This window comes from Myotis nattereri, assembly GCF_964212035.1.
Source record: "Myotis nattereri genome assembly, chromosome: 8".
NCBI classification, from domain to species: domain Eukaryota; kingdom Metazoa; phylum Chordata; class Mammalia; order Chiroptera; family Vespertilionidae; genus Myotis; species Myotis nattereri.
Genome location: NC_138083.1, coordinates 64,025,806 through 64,040,901, shown reverse-complemented (window position 1 = coordinate 64,040,901; position 15,096 = coordinate 64,025,806). Strand labels below are relative to the sequence as shown.

Genomic DNA, 15,096 nt, shown 5'->3' with positions numbered 1-15,096 from the left:
CTGGTTCTTCTGTCTGAAACTTCCCGCCATCTGAGATCAGCCTGTTTGCTTCACGGTTGAGGAAATGTCTCTCCCCTGTCTCTCCCCAGTGGCACGTGAGCTGCGGGAGAGCAGAGTTCACTCTCTTTTGTTCCCTGCCACACTGTTAGCATTAGAATTGTACCTGGCAGAGTAGGTATCCAGAATTCTTTGAATCATGAATAAAATACATGTCAGACTGCTTGAATAGCTTCTGCACCATTTTATCTAAGTGAACCTCTCGTGCTTGTGTGAATACTAACCACCTTGGTCTTTTTGTTTCGTTTCATTGTGGTATTGTTGTGTTTTTTGGTTGTCCTGTTAAACACAGTCTTATTGTGCTTGAAGTCTGACAAACTTGAGCCTCCACCCACTAGCCCTATCTCTTGGAGCTGGCCTCAATCTGCTTTATGGCACTCAAGTCCATTCTCCACCCACAGCCAAGAGAGTTTGTTAGAACTCTGATCTTTACCATGGCTCTTCCCAGCAGAAGTTCTTAATGGCTCCCTATTACTCCAAGATAAAAGTCAACACCTCAGTGAAGGTGGCATGCAATGGCTTTTGAGAATTGGCCTTCTAGCAGACAATCTGACCCCAAAGAGCCAGTCTCCCCTTCTTCCATTTAGTAACAGAAGCCCCAAGTTTAGCAAGGGGTGGAGCCACCCCAGCAGTCTGCCCCTCTCTGCCTCATGCAGGTAGGTGTGGCCCGTGTCTAAGTTCTACCCAAGAGGATATGAATGGAAGCTATATGTGCAATTCTGAGTCACATCCTTAAAAGGCCACTTCCGCTCGTTCTTTCCCCCTTTGCCACCCGGTGTGCCATGGGTGTGGTGGTGAGAGGTCAGTTTTGGTCACATGGAAGAACAACAAGCAGAAAGAAACCTGGTCCCTGAGTGACTGTGTGAAGCAGAGACCCTGCTCCCCAGGCCTCTAACCGGACTTTTATGGGAAAGAGAAAGCAACGTGCCTTGCTTGTGTCATTGATCTCTGTGAGGGAAGCCAGACCATCAACCTGACATAAACAGGCCTTCCCTAACCTTTGCATTCTCATCTCCCCTGCCCTCTGCCTCGCTGCATTACTGTTATGCTCCAGCCACAGATAACTGGCCCCTTGGGATTCCACGCAATCCATTCCACCTTAAGGGCCCGGGCTGTCCGTCTCTGTCTCCACCTCCCCCAGGCCTGTTTTGCAGCTGATACCGGGGCGGCCACACAGTTGGGCCTCAGTGAACATCTGCTGAATGAATGAATAAAGATTTCTTGACTGCTGCACACTGAGTTCATAGGCCACTAAAGCCTGGAACACTTTCTAGCAAGTGCTCTTGTGAAGTCACATCTAACCTCATGGTATTTATGCACTTGGTCTTCCGGGTCTAAAATATACACAACTGTACTGTGTTGAGGAGATGCACGCTCAGGGGCGTGTGTGGGCAGTTGGGGAATGTCTGATGTCATCTGGACAAACTTTCCAGAGGAACCAGGCCCCTCGCTATAAATCATACCAACGGAGGGAAGACGGAGCATGTTGTATCATGTTCTTTTTTTTAAGCCTTTCTTTTCTGATTTTATTAGCATTATTGGTGTGCTATGTTCATTACGTGCGGCAAGTACCACAAGGAAGGCCACGGGCCTGAATGGTCCCGTGTCCTGTGGCAGCGGGGCAGGCCGCCCAGAGTGCTGTGGCCAGTCCTCTCGCATCTGCTGCTGCTCCTTCGGGCCCTGGCTCACCACCCACTCATCCAGTTACACATCCAGATAGTTAGGTTGCACTTCTGAATTATTTTCCGAAGGTGCGCTGCCCTGCTCACACTGCCTGCCATCACCGGCTGCATTGCTAAGCAGCCTCCTACCCCCTTCGGTCTTGCTCTTCTGTAGTGCTGTCCACCCTGTGCAGAGTGGCCTCTCTGGGAAGCAGATCTACCTGCTGGCACCCTCTGTGGCTTGCTGGGCTCACCAAGAGGACGGCGGGCCGGTGTCTGGTGTGAGGTCCTCCACAGATGCCCTGGCAACTCTTGGCCCCACAGCACTCTGGCCCTGTCCCCTTGCCGTGCCCAACACCTCTCTGGGGGTCTCCCTCCACACCCTGTGTCTTTGAACATGATGTTCTTTGTGCCTGCAATGGCCGCCCTGGATGCCTCCTGCCCATTTGTCCTTGGAGAGTCCACTCAGTCCGTTTTCTCAGAAAGCTGTCTGTGTGGCCCTCCGCCAGCCCACTTGGGGCCAGGCACCTTCTCTGGGTCGGTGGTTCCCCAGCATGAACGCACGTCTCAGCTACTGCACAGGCCTTGGTGTTGCATCACCCTCAGGCAGGGCCTGTGTCTTCCACGAGATAGTGAGCCTCCCGCGGCAGAGCTCTGCTTTCATCCTAGTAGCGCCAGACCACTCTTCCCTACAACAGCAAGTGGGCCTGCTCTCCTCCTCTTGGCGCCAGACCACTCTTCCCTACAACAGCAAGTGGGCCTGCTCTCCTCCGCTTGGCGCCAGACCACTCTTCCCTACAACAGCAAGTGGGCCTGCTCTCCTCCTCTTGGCTCCAGACCACTCTTCCCTACAACAGCAAGTGGGCCTGCTCTCCTCCTCTTGGCTCCAGGCCCACGAGGGCAATATGCACTGCAATGGAAATGTGCCAGGCTCACCTGATGGATCTGCATATAGGAGATCGCTATAAAAACTAGATTCCTTAAGGTCACCATGAGTTACTGGCAGTAAGCTAATCTAAAAAAATATACAGGTTCAACGTAAACCCTATCAAAATTCCAGCGGCACTTTTCATAGAAATAGAAAAAAAAAATCCTGAAATTTGTATAGAATCATGAAAAACCCTGAATGGCCAAAGCAAGAGCAAAGATGGAGGCATCACACTCCCTGATTTCAAGCTATATGACAAAGCTATAGTAATTAAAACAGTATGGCATTGGCTGCAAACCAGACACACAGATCAACGGAGCAGAATAGAGAGCCCAGAAATAAACCTACATATATATGCTCAATTAATTTGCAACAAAGGAGTCAAGAACATACAATGGGGAAAGGATAGTCTCTTCAATAAAGGATGCTGGGAAAACTGGACAGCTATATGCAAAAGAATGAAACTAGATCACTGTCTTATATCATACACATAAAATAACTCAAAATGGATGAAAGACTTGAACTTAAGACTTGAAACCACAAAATTCCAATAAGAAAACAGGTGATAAGCTCCTTAACAAAGGTCTTGGTGATAATTTTTTAAATCTGACACCAAAAGCAAAAGCAACAAAAGCAAAAAATCAATAAGTGGAAATTCCTTAAACCAACAAAGCTTCTGCAAAGCAAAGGAAACCATCAACAAAATGAAAAGGCAATCTATTAAATGGGAGAAAATAATTGCAAATCATACATCTGATAAGAGACTAATAGTCAAAACATATAATAACTCATACAACTCAATAACAAAGAAACAAACAACCCAATTAATAAATGGACAGAAGATATGAATAGACATTTTCCAAAGACATACGGATTGTGAACACATATATGAAAAAGTGCTCAACATCACTAATTATCAAGGAAATGCAAATCAAAACACAATGAGATATTACCTCAAACTTGTTAGAATGGCTATCATCAAAAAAATAAAAGAAAGAAAAGAAAATTAAAGAAATCAGTGTTGGTGAGGGTGTGAAGAGAAAGAAACTCTTGTGTACTGTTGGTGAGAATGTAAATGGGTGAAATCACTATAGAAAACAGTGCGGAGGCTCCTCAAAAAATTAAAAATAGAATTATCATATGATCCAGCAATTCCACTTCTAAAGAAAACAAAAACTCTAATCGAAAAGATCTCTGCCCCCATTTTCACTGTAGCATTATATAGAACTAGAGACCTGGTGCACGAAATTCGTGCACTTGGGGCAGGGGGAGGGGGTCCCCTCAGCCCAGCCTGCACCCTCTCACAGTCCAGGAGCCCTCGGACACCCTTAGCACTGCTGCAGAGGCGGGAGAGGCTCCCGCCACCGCCGTTGTGCTCGCCAGCCATGAGCCCGGCTTCTGGCTGAGTGACGCTCCCCCTGTGGGAGTGTACTGACCACCAGGGGGCAGTTCCTGCATTGAGCGTCTGCCCCTTGGTGGTCAGTGTTCGTCATAGTGACCGGTTGTTCCGCCATTCGGTTCATTTGCATATTAGCCTTTTATTACATTGAATAGCCAAGATTTAGAAGCAACCAGTGTTCATTGATGGATGAATAAGCAAAGAACTGTAATATATATAACCCCAAGCTCACAGAGAACAGATTGGTGGTTCTAAGAGGGGGTGGGAGAAATGGGTGAACTGTTTGTTTTTTTATAAATTTAAGAAAATTGAATAAAAAGTTTTAAAAAAGAAATGGCAGAATGGCTAAGGCTCTAGAGCTGGACTGCTGAGTTTAAAAATAATAAAAAATAAACATTTTAAAACTTGGAAACTCTGCAGTGCATGAAGAAAATGCACATGAAACATTTCCCTGTCTAAATGTAATTCTTATTTCCACCGATTCACTTTAGCAGCAGACAGATCTGAATTTAAACTTCACTTGGGAGACCCTGGGGGAGTCATTAGCTTCTCAGAGCCTTAGTTTGCACATCTGTAATAACAGTAGTATCTAAGAAATTGGATTATTGTAAGAATTAAATGAGGAAGTGCATTTAATGGTCTTGGTACACAAAATAATTTTTATATAAATTTGGACTGTCACCACTCTAGTTATTTGTGAGAACATGTGTTAGACAAAAATTTAAAAAAATATATATTTGTATTGATTTCAGAGAGGAAGGGAGAGCAAGAAACATCAACGATGAGAGAGAATCATTGATCGGCTGCTTCCTGCACGACCCCCATTGGGGAACAAGCCCACAACCCAGGCATGTGCCCTTGACCAGAATCGAACCTGGGACCCTTTAGTCTGCAGGCCGACGTTCTATCTACTGAGCCAAACCGGCTAGGGCTTGACAAAATTTAATGACTTGTGACTAAAAAAGCAACAAATCCTACCATAAACACAATGTGCAAATCTCAAATGAGATCTTAAAACACTAGGCTAAGAAAATTTTAATTCATAAATGTTCCTACATGAGAGAAAGGCAGTGATAGAATGCTGTATTTTTCAAATTAACTGGTAGACGCAAACAGCCCCGTGCTTTAGCCGCAGTTGCATCCACAGGAGACTGGCCTGTAAGTTGCCAGGTGAGTTACCCGCTGAAAGCCCTTTCCCAGGCCCGTTTTCCCAGTCTTCGAGAGTTGAAACATTCTCATTCTGCCAGCAATAAGTTAGTGTATGCTGTTTTTCATTAATGTTTTTCAGCTACTCACTATGCATGCACTTCACAGACCTCCTGCCCTGGGTCTCTTTGTCCAAATAACATTCTGTTAATGTTTAATATATAAAATATGTCCTTCAGTCACGAAAGCCTGAATTTCATGTGGGTGAAGAGGGTCCCCTGGATTTGGCATGGGAGGTGGCTGGGTGCCCAGCAAGGCTAGTTCAGAGGAGGACTGGGGTGCTGAATACACCATCACCCTGGCCTCTGCAGTCAGGAGCTGGGACAGTGGACACATGGTTCTGAGACTGGCTTAGCTACAGTGGACGTGACATTGCCCCTCGGCTGAATTCTTCCCTTATCTCCATGGGAGAAAGATGTAAGCCAGGCCAGCCTTAGGTTCTGGCCCCATGAAGCCAAGAGACAAGGAGCCTGAACTCAAAACTTACTTTTCTCTCTCCAAACCTCAGCTTCTCGGGACCTGAGCTCCCCTACCCAGACCCCACTCCTAGGGCTGGGGGTAGGTGGGGCCTGGAATCCACTGGCGGCGTTTCCATCCTCTGGCTACTCCCCCCCACCCCAAAGACAGAACATTCCACTACTGTGTCTCATTTGGGCTGGGGTGTAAGTATCCACACAGGCCCATTCACTTCCGTGCGAGGGTGACACCAGCCTTTTCTTCTATCCTTAGTGAGACGCAGGTGGGATTTCACCGACTCACTCCGCCACCAAGGGCTGGGCTCATGGAAGGGCTGCAGGTACAAACGCCTCTGGAAGAAGAGTGCTCCTTCTCCTTTTTCTCCAACAACTTTTTTCTTTTTAATACATATTTTTTATTTCAAAGAGGAAGGGAGAGGGAGAAAGAGATAGAAACATCAATGATGAAAGACAACCATGGATCAGCTGCCTCCTGAACACCCCACACTGGGGATCAAGCCAGCAATCCGGGCATGTGCCCTTGACCAGAATTGAACCTGGGACCCTTCAGTCTGCGGGCCAGCGCTCTAGCCACTGAGCCAAACTGGCTAGGGCGCGAACAACTTCTATTAGCAAAATGGGCATAAGAAACATGCTACTTTCCTTACAATCATGTATCGGGAAAATGGCAGTTGGCTTTGCACAAGGGTCAGGGACTAGTGAGCCTTGGACACTTGGACCCCAAAAGGAGCAGCTGCTACTCTGCGCCTGCCAGCTGTTGTCCCACGGGGACTCTGTCTTGGCTGAGGTTTTAAATGTTGGCGAAAGTTTTACAACTGTCAGTGCAGGCTGACCCCCGCCCTTTGGAGCTAAGCGGGAGCTGGAGGCCTGGACTTGGGGAACAGAGCACAGTGTGGGGACACGGTGAGATGGGACGAAAGGCAGGGAAATGGTGAAATCATCACCCCTCAACTGCCTTCCTCAAGTGGGCAGGCGCTTCTAAGAAATGGGCAACCCAAGACCTCCACATACTGACATCTGAGGCTTCTCTTAGAGCAGTGGTTCTCAACCTTCTGGCCCTTTAAATACAGTTCCTCATGTTGAGACCCAACCATAAAATTATTTTCGTTGCTACTTCATAACTGTAATGTGGCTACTGTTATGAATCGTAATGTAAATATCTGATATGCAGAATGGTCTTAGGTGACCCCAGTGAAAGGGTCGTTCGACCACCAAAGGGGTCGTGGCCCACAGGTTGAGAACCGCTGTCCTAGAGGAAAAACCAGGAGCTTGACTTGGGGACCATCCCATGGCAGAGCCCAGGGGTGGACAAGCCCACTCTCTCCCTGTCCTGGGTCTTCATATCATCCCAGGCCAATGGCTCTCCAATTGGAGTCTCCACCCTGAACTTCTCCCCTGAACTCTGGTTCCAAACTCAACATCACGTAGAATAACCCACAGTCAATTCAAGTGCAGCATGCTGGAAATGCAACACCAGACTTCCACCTCCAATCCTGCTCCTCCTGCAGTTTCGCCATCTCAGGAAGCAGCAAATCCATTCAACCAGTTTTGCAGGCCTGAACCTTGAAGGCATCCCTGCCTCCTCTCTCTCTCTCACACCCTAATTCGACTCCAACAGCAAAGCTTGAACCTCAGCATGCGAAATACACCTGTTTTTACCACTTCCTTCACTACATCCCAGGCAAACTCACCTTCATTTCTCACCTGGACTATTATTTTAACAGCTTCCTTTCAGATATCCGCTCTGGTCCCTCCATGTCGTGGGGCCCCATGCAGCCCAGGGCGGGCCCCACACAGGACTCTGACCAAACCCTCTCTTCACACTCAGAGTAAAGGCTAAAGTTCTTTCCAGAGTTACCCTTTAAATATTTGTTGAGCAAATAATCTCTAACCATCATTTAATACCACGATTCTCTGTTTAAAAACAGAGAATATCCAGGAGGCCAATAAACACACAAAAGATACTTAAGTTCATTGGTCATATGGGACATGCAGATTAAAACCACAATCAGCCCTGGCCGGAGTGGCTCAGTTGGTTGAGCATCCTCCTGTGCACCGAATGGTCACCAGTTTGATGCCCTGTCAGGGAACATGCCCAGGTTGCAGGCTCCATCCCTGTAGGGGGCATGGAAGATTCTCTCTCATCATTGATGTTTCTATCTCTCCCTCCTTCTCCCTTCATCTCTGAAATCAATAAAAATATATTTTAAAAAAGTTGAAGGAATAAATTATCATATATTCACATAACAAAATACTATATAGCAGTAGTTATGAAAGTGTGTGTTTTTTAATCTTCACCCAAGGATATGTTTTTATTTATTTCAAAGAGAGAGAGAGAGAGAGAGAGAGAGAGAGAGAGAGAAGAAGAAGAAGAAGAAGAAGAAGAAGAAGAAGAAGAAGAAGAAACATCGATGTGAGAAACATGGATCGTTGCCTCTGTATGCACCCCAACCAGGGATCAAACCTGTAACCTGGGGATGTGCCCTGACAGGGAACTGAACCTGTGACCTTTTGGTGCATGTGACAACGCTCCAACTGAGCTATCCAAGTGCCTGGAAAACAGAGTGGTCTGATCTGGCTACTAGACAAAGGGCTGCTTTCTAGATCGGCAGTATCAGTATCAGCTGGGAACGCGGTGGAAATGCTAATTTGCTCCAGACCTCAGGAATCAGAAACCAGGGGTGGGACTCAGCTTGCCCTGAAAAGCCTTCCAGGCACGTCAGATACAAAGGAAAGTGTGAGGACCACTTCTCTGCAGCCACTAACCTGATGATTTTGACACAGATAATTAAAAAATACTGTTGGGAAGTCGGAAGATGACTATCAATGGGTACACAGAAAACTAAGCAAAAAACAAAACAACAAGGAAAACCACCTTATTTTTTACTTTAAGAAAAATGCAGGCTGCGCCGTGGCCGGGTTGCTCAATTGGTTGGATCATCGTCCCATGCACCAAAAGGTCTGGGGTTTGATTCCCAGTCGGGGCACTATCCAGGCTTCAGGTTTCTCTCTCACATCAATGTTTCTCTCTCTCTCTCTCTCAAAATAAATAAATAAATAAATAAATAAATAAAACCAATAAAAGCATCCTCAGGTGAGGATTGAAAAAAAAATAGATTGGCCGAAACCAGTTTGGCTCAGTGGATAGAGCGTCGGCCTGCGGACTGAAAGGTCCCAGGTTTGATTCCGGTCAAGGGCATGTGCCTGGGTTGCGGGCATATCCCCGGTGGGGGATGTGCAGGAGGCGGCTGATCGATGTTTCTCTCTCATCGATGTTTCTGACTCTCTATCTCTCTCCCTTCCTCTCTGTGAAAAATCAATAAAATATATTTTAAAAAAAATACAGATTGTATAAGAAATAAAGGAATATGTAATATAGCTATTACTGCCTGATTCAGCCTTGCATTACAATTGCATGATCACCAGAATGTGATATGGAGCCCTAGCCGATTTGGTTCAGTGGATAGAGCGTCGGCCTTCGGACTGATGGGTCCAGGGTTCGATTCCAGTCAAGGGCACGTACCTCAGTTGCAGGCTCCCAGCCCTGGTCAGGGGCATGGGCCCTGGTCGGGGGCATGTGGGAGGCAACCAATCAATGTGTCTCTCTCACATCGATGTTTCTCTCTGTCTCTCCCTCTCCCTCCCACTCTCTCTAAAAGTCAATGGAAAAAATATCCTCGAGTGAGGATTAAAAACAAAGAAGAATGCGATATGGATACCAATGGAACCACACAGATAACTCAGCCACACAGCCCAATATAACGTCTAAATGAGTGGTAGGAATCCTAATATTTACAAACGGGTGCAACTCAGAAAATTGAATACAGTGATCTCTGGGGAAAAGTAACAGGATGGCATGGGCCAGGACGCTGCTGTTTTCATGACAGTCCTTTCAGTAGCATTTCACTGATAAAACTCCGTGTGAATAACGGTAACAATTAAAATCACAAGTCACAACAACAGTTTGTTGTCAAAGCAAGCCAGACAAATAGATGATATTGGGTCAGAGTCCACCAACGTGCGCTCTCTGCTCTGGGGAGCTGCGCATTCAGAGCCCAGGGTGGGAAGAGCACACCAACCAGACCAGGGGCCAGGGGCCAGCAGGAGTGGGGAGAGGCACAGGGCAGAGAAGAAAGCCACCCCGGAAGGTCCAGGAAGGAAGGGGCACCGTAACCCAGCCCTGGAGGGACAGTATGGTTTTCAATAAACATAGGCAAGAAGGGCAGGAAAATGCAATGTGTTTAGAAGATACAGACGAGTTTGATCTGGCCGAACAAAGGCCTGATGGGGCTGTTGGGACAATAGGCTTCACTTCTCAAGCCTGGGCCTTGGGGAGGGTATCCTGCCTGGGTATGTAAGGCGACTAGAGAGGCGCTGTCTGAAGTCCTGAGGGTAGAGGGTTGGATTTTCGTTTTCTGCCTTTTCCTGAGATGTTCCTACCAGCACTCAGAGACGAATTCACTGGGGAGCTAATGGCACTGGGGCTTCAAGGCCCTTTACAGGCGCGAGGCTTTGCCATAGGGACTTTGCTAGGCTTGAGGCAAAGCGTGCTGACGGGGTCACACATAAGCATCTCTTTCAAGTTTGCAACACTCAGCTCCTCTAATTGCAGATCTAACTGCTCCTTCCACCAGGACCTCCCCTCCATCGTATTTCCTACCAGGTGGCACTGGAGTGGGTTTTAGCGGTTTTGGCTAAACGGAAGTGGAGCAGAGATGGATTTACTTTGGGTTTGATGTGATATATCTGCAGTCACATCTATCTGTAAGTTATTGTGAGTCATCCGGTGTAGGAATGGCTTCCAGAAATGCTTCCACTGCCTACCACACCAACTGGCCTGGCATGGTGACACGAAGGGCAGGACCAGAGGAGTGTGTGAGCGTGGACAGTGGCAGCTGGCACCAGGGATCATGGAAAGAAACAAGGCTTCAACTCTGTGGAGCCAGATGCTGGTCTGTGGAAAATTCTCTCACATCTTACAACGAATATACAAAAGAAAAGTGACAGGATTCTCAAATTTGATGGCAATCCTAAAAATTTATATGACCAGTAACAAGTTTGAAGCCTAAATAAATTTCAATCATCCATGCTCTAAGAAAGCCTAAATTTATCTTTCTATTCTCTCCAGAGAAAATATCCCCAAATCAGTCATTCAAAGATGCAGAGTATAAAGCCAAAAAAAGTGGAAAAAAGTATTATAGAAGATTGAGAAGTAGTTAGATTTATTTTTATGTATTTTGTTATATTGCTAGCATCTTAAAATTTATACTGTTGATTTTTCTTATTCTAAGTAATTTTTATATTTAATTTTGAATTTGTAATTTTGTATATTTTTTTGTTAAGAGGGCCCCTAATTTGTTTAAGCTCAATAGGACCAACAAAACCTGCATCTACCCTTGCCAGGACAATTAAAAAATGATAGTTTTGCCCTATCCGGTTTGGCTCAGTGGACAGAGCGTCGACCTGTGAACTGAAAGGTCCCAGGTTTGATTCTGGTCAAGGGCACATGCCCGGGTTGTGGGCTCGATCCCCAGTGGGGGGCTTGCGGGAGACAGCTGATCAATGATTCTCTCTTCCTTCCTCTCTGAAATCAATAAAATATATTTTTTAAAAAGCATGGCTTTCTATGATACTTTTGTTCACCTGTCACAAAAAATATGACAGACATCCATTTCCATGAATTCTGCTATATGTATTGGTTGGTGGTGGTGATGGGGTGTCCAAAGCCCAGCAGCTAGGGAGGGGCTCCTGAGTGGTGTGGGTGGCTGGGCCTGGAAGGAAGGGATGAGTTTTAGAGGGACTGCAGGATTGGGTGGTGGAGAGTGAAGGAGGAAGCGGGGAGAATGGGGAGGCCTTCGTGCAGAGGTCGCACTCTGGGCCAGGGAGGCCACACAGGTTGCTTCTGTGGAGACTCTCAGAAACGGGGAGCAAAGTGTCTAGTGCTGCCCTGACCAGAACCAATGTCTGAAAGATCAAGGGCAGTGATATTCATCTCTTGGGAGGCCCCCTCCCTCTTGTTCTACCTTTCAGCAAACGGAACCCAGACTCGGGAATTCAGAACACATAACTGTCTCAGGAGCAGCTGAGGGTAGCAAACTCAATATAATAGCAGAACATTGGGTACCGGTGACGGGGTGGGCATTCTGGGCCACAAGGCCACAGCAAATGTGCCAAACACTGCATTAGTTAAGGACTCAAAAAGGATCACCACGAACTACCTTTTCATTCCTCTCTGGCCTGTCTGGCTCAAGGCCAGATTTTCCCAATCCGCACCCCATTACTAAGAACACGATTAGACAATCTGTCCCTCTTTGCACAGGTTGCAACGACCTGTGTGGCTTGTTTGTCCCAGCCACAGACCATCGGGCCATCCTCCTCAGCCAGGCGGGCAGGCAGGAAGCGTCAGCATAATGCTCAAGAGGAGCCCGGAGTCCTGGGCTCCCTGACAAGACTCCTAATGGCAGGATCTTTATTTCACCCTTCCCCCGCTTAAAAAAAAAACCACGGAAAAAAAAACCCACCCCACATTGTTGGCAAATTGCAAACACATAGATAGCTTCTAAATAAGTTAAAATTTGTAAGACCCTTAGAATTGTGCCTGCCGTATTGCAAGTTCTATGTAACCATCTGTTAAAATGTTTTAAAACCCCTCTGTATCTTCAAGGATCTAAGTTTGAAAAACCACAGAAACCTGTAACAACTCACCAGGATTTACACAGAAGTGCCCGACTCCTAAGCTGGCTTTTCCTCAAAGCCTCAAGGAAGGAAAGTTTTAGGGTGGAATGTAAAAGTTACTAAATATCCCAGTGACAGTCACTCTGAAAAGGCAGTGAGGGGGCTTGGAGGGAGGGGGGAGGGGCAGGAGAGCAATCCCCCCCCCCCGCCCCCCCAATACAGCGGATGTGCTTTCCAGGAAGAATGTTCCCAGGAGCTTCACATTCTAGCTCATAAGGTTTGGGATCTCCTTTTTGTGCAGGAGGGGAAGGTGGAGCCAGAGGATAGCTTACAAGGCTCCTTTAAGTCATGCATTCCTTCCCGCCTGAGTCTTGGGTCTTTAAAACCACAGAGGGAGGGCCCTCCAATACTAAACGTGAAGATTAACTTTTAAAGGGGGTCAGAGGGTTCATATCCAGGTAAAGCACGATCCACTGTACACATGACGACTCACTTCAAATTCAGGACTGAAAACAGCCCGATTTTACACGGTGGGAAATCTTAGCATTTCCAGCCTGGTAGACCTGAAAGAGAAAATGCTCTTTGGATGCCAAGCCCATCTCCTCCCACAGCTCCTCTCCTGTCCATCTTCATCCTCCAGAACACAAGCACCGGCCTTAACAAGCAAAGCGGGAGTAAGCCATCTTCCCACTCAACCTAACCCCTGCCTGGCAGCCCTCGGAGAGCCAGGACCCACCGATTCATCCTGCAGTGGGAACCGCGCCCCTATCAGGCTCTGAAGACACCCAGGAAAATGTGGGGCACAAAACACACAAAAATGAAAGTGAGAAAAGAAAGGGGCTGTATTTTAAAACGCGAGCCTCAGGTTTACGCTCCGCTGCTTGGTTTTAGTAAGTTTCTCCAATCGCTGAGTGGAGCCACTTTGAGGCTGTGGTTCAGAGTAAGTTTGCATTTAGGACGCTTGTGGACAAACAGCAAGCCGCCCAGGTCTCCCCGCAGCTGGGGTTTAAACCTGGGGGAAACCACACCCATGTCCTGGCCTCCGGATCAATTAATTCAAAGGTCTTTCAACACCAACAGCTGTGACATTCAGGCCTGGGAGAAACATCTAAAGCCCTGGACTGATTTGCATAGTCAATATATTGTTACGTGCTCTCCCCTACGCAAAGGTCAAGTCACCTACAGTGAGCCATCCACGGCCAAAGGAGAGGGGCCCTGGGCGGCAGGCTTTAAGGGGTGCTAGCCACCACCACGGGGAAAAAGAGGTGCTCCCCTCCCGGCTCCTGGGGGGGAGAAGGTAAAGGGAAGGTCTATGCAGGAAACGAACACAAAGACTTCTTTCACTTATCACGCCTCGGTCAGCCGTCACCAGACGCCTACCGCGCACGGCCCAGCTGCGCGGGACCTTCCCCACCCCAGCCCGGCCCCGCGGCCGCACGTGGCCCTGGGCCCAGGTCCCGCCCGCCCCAGAGGAGCCCCTCTGGTCTGACTTTACTTCTGATCGGACTTTCCCAAGTGCCGAGTGGGTGTGGTGCGGGCAGCGTGCCTCCCGGCCCGCGGGGCTGCGCTCACTCGGACTCCGCCAGGGCGCAGGGGGAGGGCCTCACCTGTCCCGCCCGCAGCGCCAGCTGCACGGCCAACTCGAAGCACTCTTCCCAGGGGCCCCCGGCGGACGCCGCCGGGTCCTCGAGGCTTGGCTTCATCGCGTCCTCGCGGGGCCCCGCCACCTCCAGCCCTCCACGCCGGTCTCCCACCGGCTCCCACCGCTCCAGAACCAGGCTCCGCACTCCCTCTTCTTACTCCCGCCACTCGCGCCTCGGCTTTCTCGAGCCCCACTACCGTGCCGCGGGAAGGGCGAGCAGCGGACCGGGGCGGGGGTGGGGGGAAAGCCGCGCCGCGCGTCCCAAGCCCCGCCCCGAGCCCTGCCCCCCGCTGAGCCCCGCCCCTCACGGCTCTCAGCTCTGCTTTGCGCTGAGCCCGCCCAGCCCCGCCCGAGACCCTGCCTCGAGCCCGCCCCTCTCCGCCGAGCCCCGCCCTGCCCAGGGCTGAGTGCCGCTTCACATTTCTCCAGAACCCCGCCCCTCCTCTCCTGGCCCCGCCCCTCAGCACCGAACCACGCCTCCCTCCGTCGAGCCCCGCCCTGCCCAGGGCTGAGTGCCGCTTCACAATTCACCAGAGCCCCGCCCCTCCCCTCTTGGCCCCGCCTCTCATCACATAGCCACGCCTCCCTCCGTCGAGCCCCGCCCTGCCCAGGCCAGAGTACCGCTTCACATTTCACCAGATCCCCGCCTCTCCTCGCAAAGCCCCGCCCCTCTCCGCCGAGCTCCGCCCCTCCTCGCTGCGCATCCTGCCTTCCGTTCCTCCGGCCCCGCCTCTCTCCTCAAGCCCCGCCCCCTCCTAGCTCTGATGGATCCTGGACAGCACTCTGGTCGGCACTGGTAGGGCGGGAGAAGGGAGGGTGCCGGGACGGGGGCCTGCGGTAGAAGCCTTTGAGCCTGACCGGAGCCGGGTCCAGGGCAGGCTGCCATCTGGGCGGGCATGCGCGGCTGAGGCTACGACTCAACCCAGCACGGATGTGCTATCGGTCCCAACTGGGGGCGCCTCCGACCCTCTCGCCCAAGCCCGGCGGCCCGCGCTCGCGTGGCCCGAGGGGCGGTCACATCCAACCTTAGGTCAGACCTAAAGGAACTTCTT

The 15,096-nt window shown here is 49.4% G+C and overlaps 1 protein-coding gene across 1 annotated transcript in view; it reads right to left on the bottom strand.

Annotated features, from left to right (window-relative positions):
• IMPA2 (inositol monophosphatase 2) overlaps window positions 1–14,319 on the bottom strand; it is a 40,137-nt gene extending 25,818 nt beyond the window's left edge. The window contains exon 1 of the mRNA XM_081097816.1: window positions 14,010–14,319. Coding sequence (XP_080953942.1) covers window positions 14,010–14,105 — 96 coding nt within the window. The 5' untranslated portion in view covers window positions 14,106–14,319. The remainder of the gene's footprint in view (window positions 1–14,009) is intronic.
• Window positions 14,320–15,096: the final 777 nt, after the last annotated feature.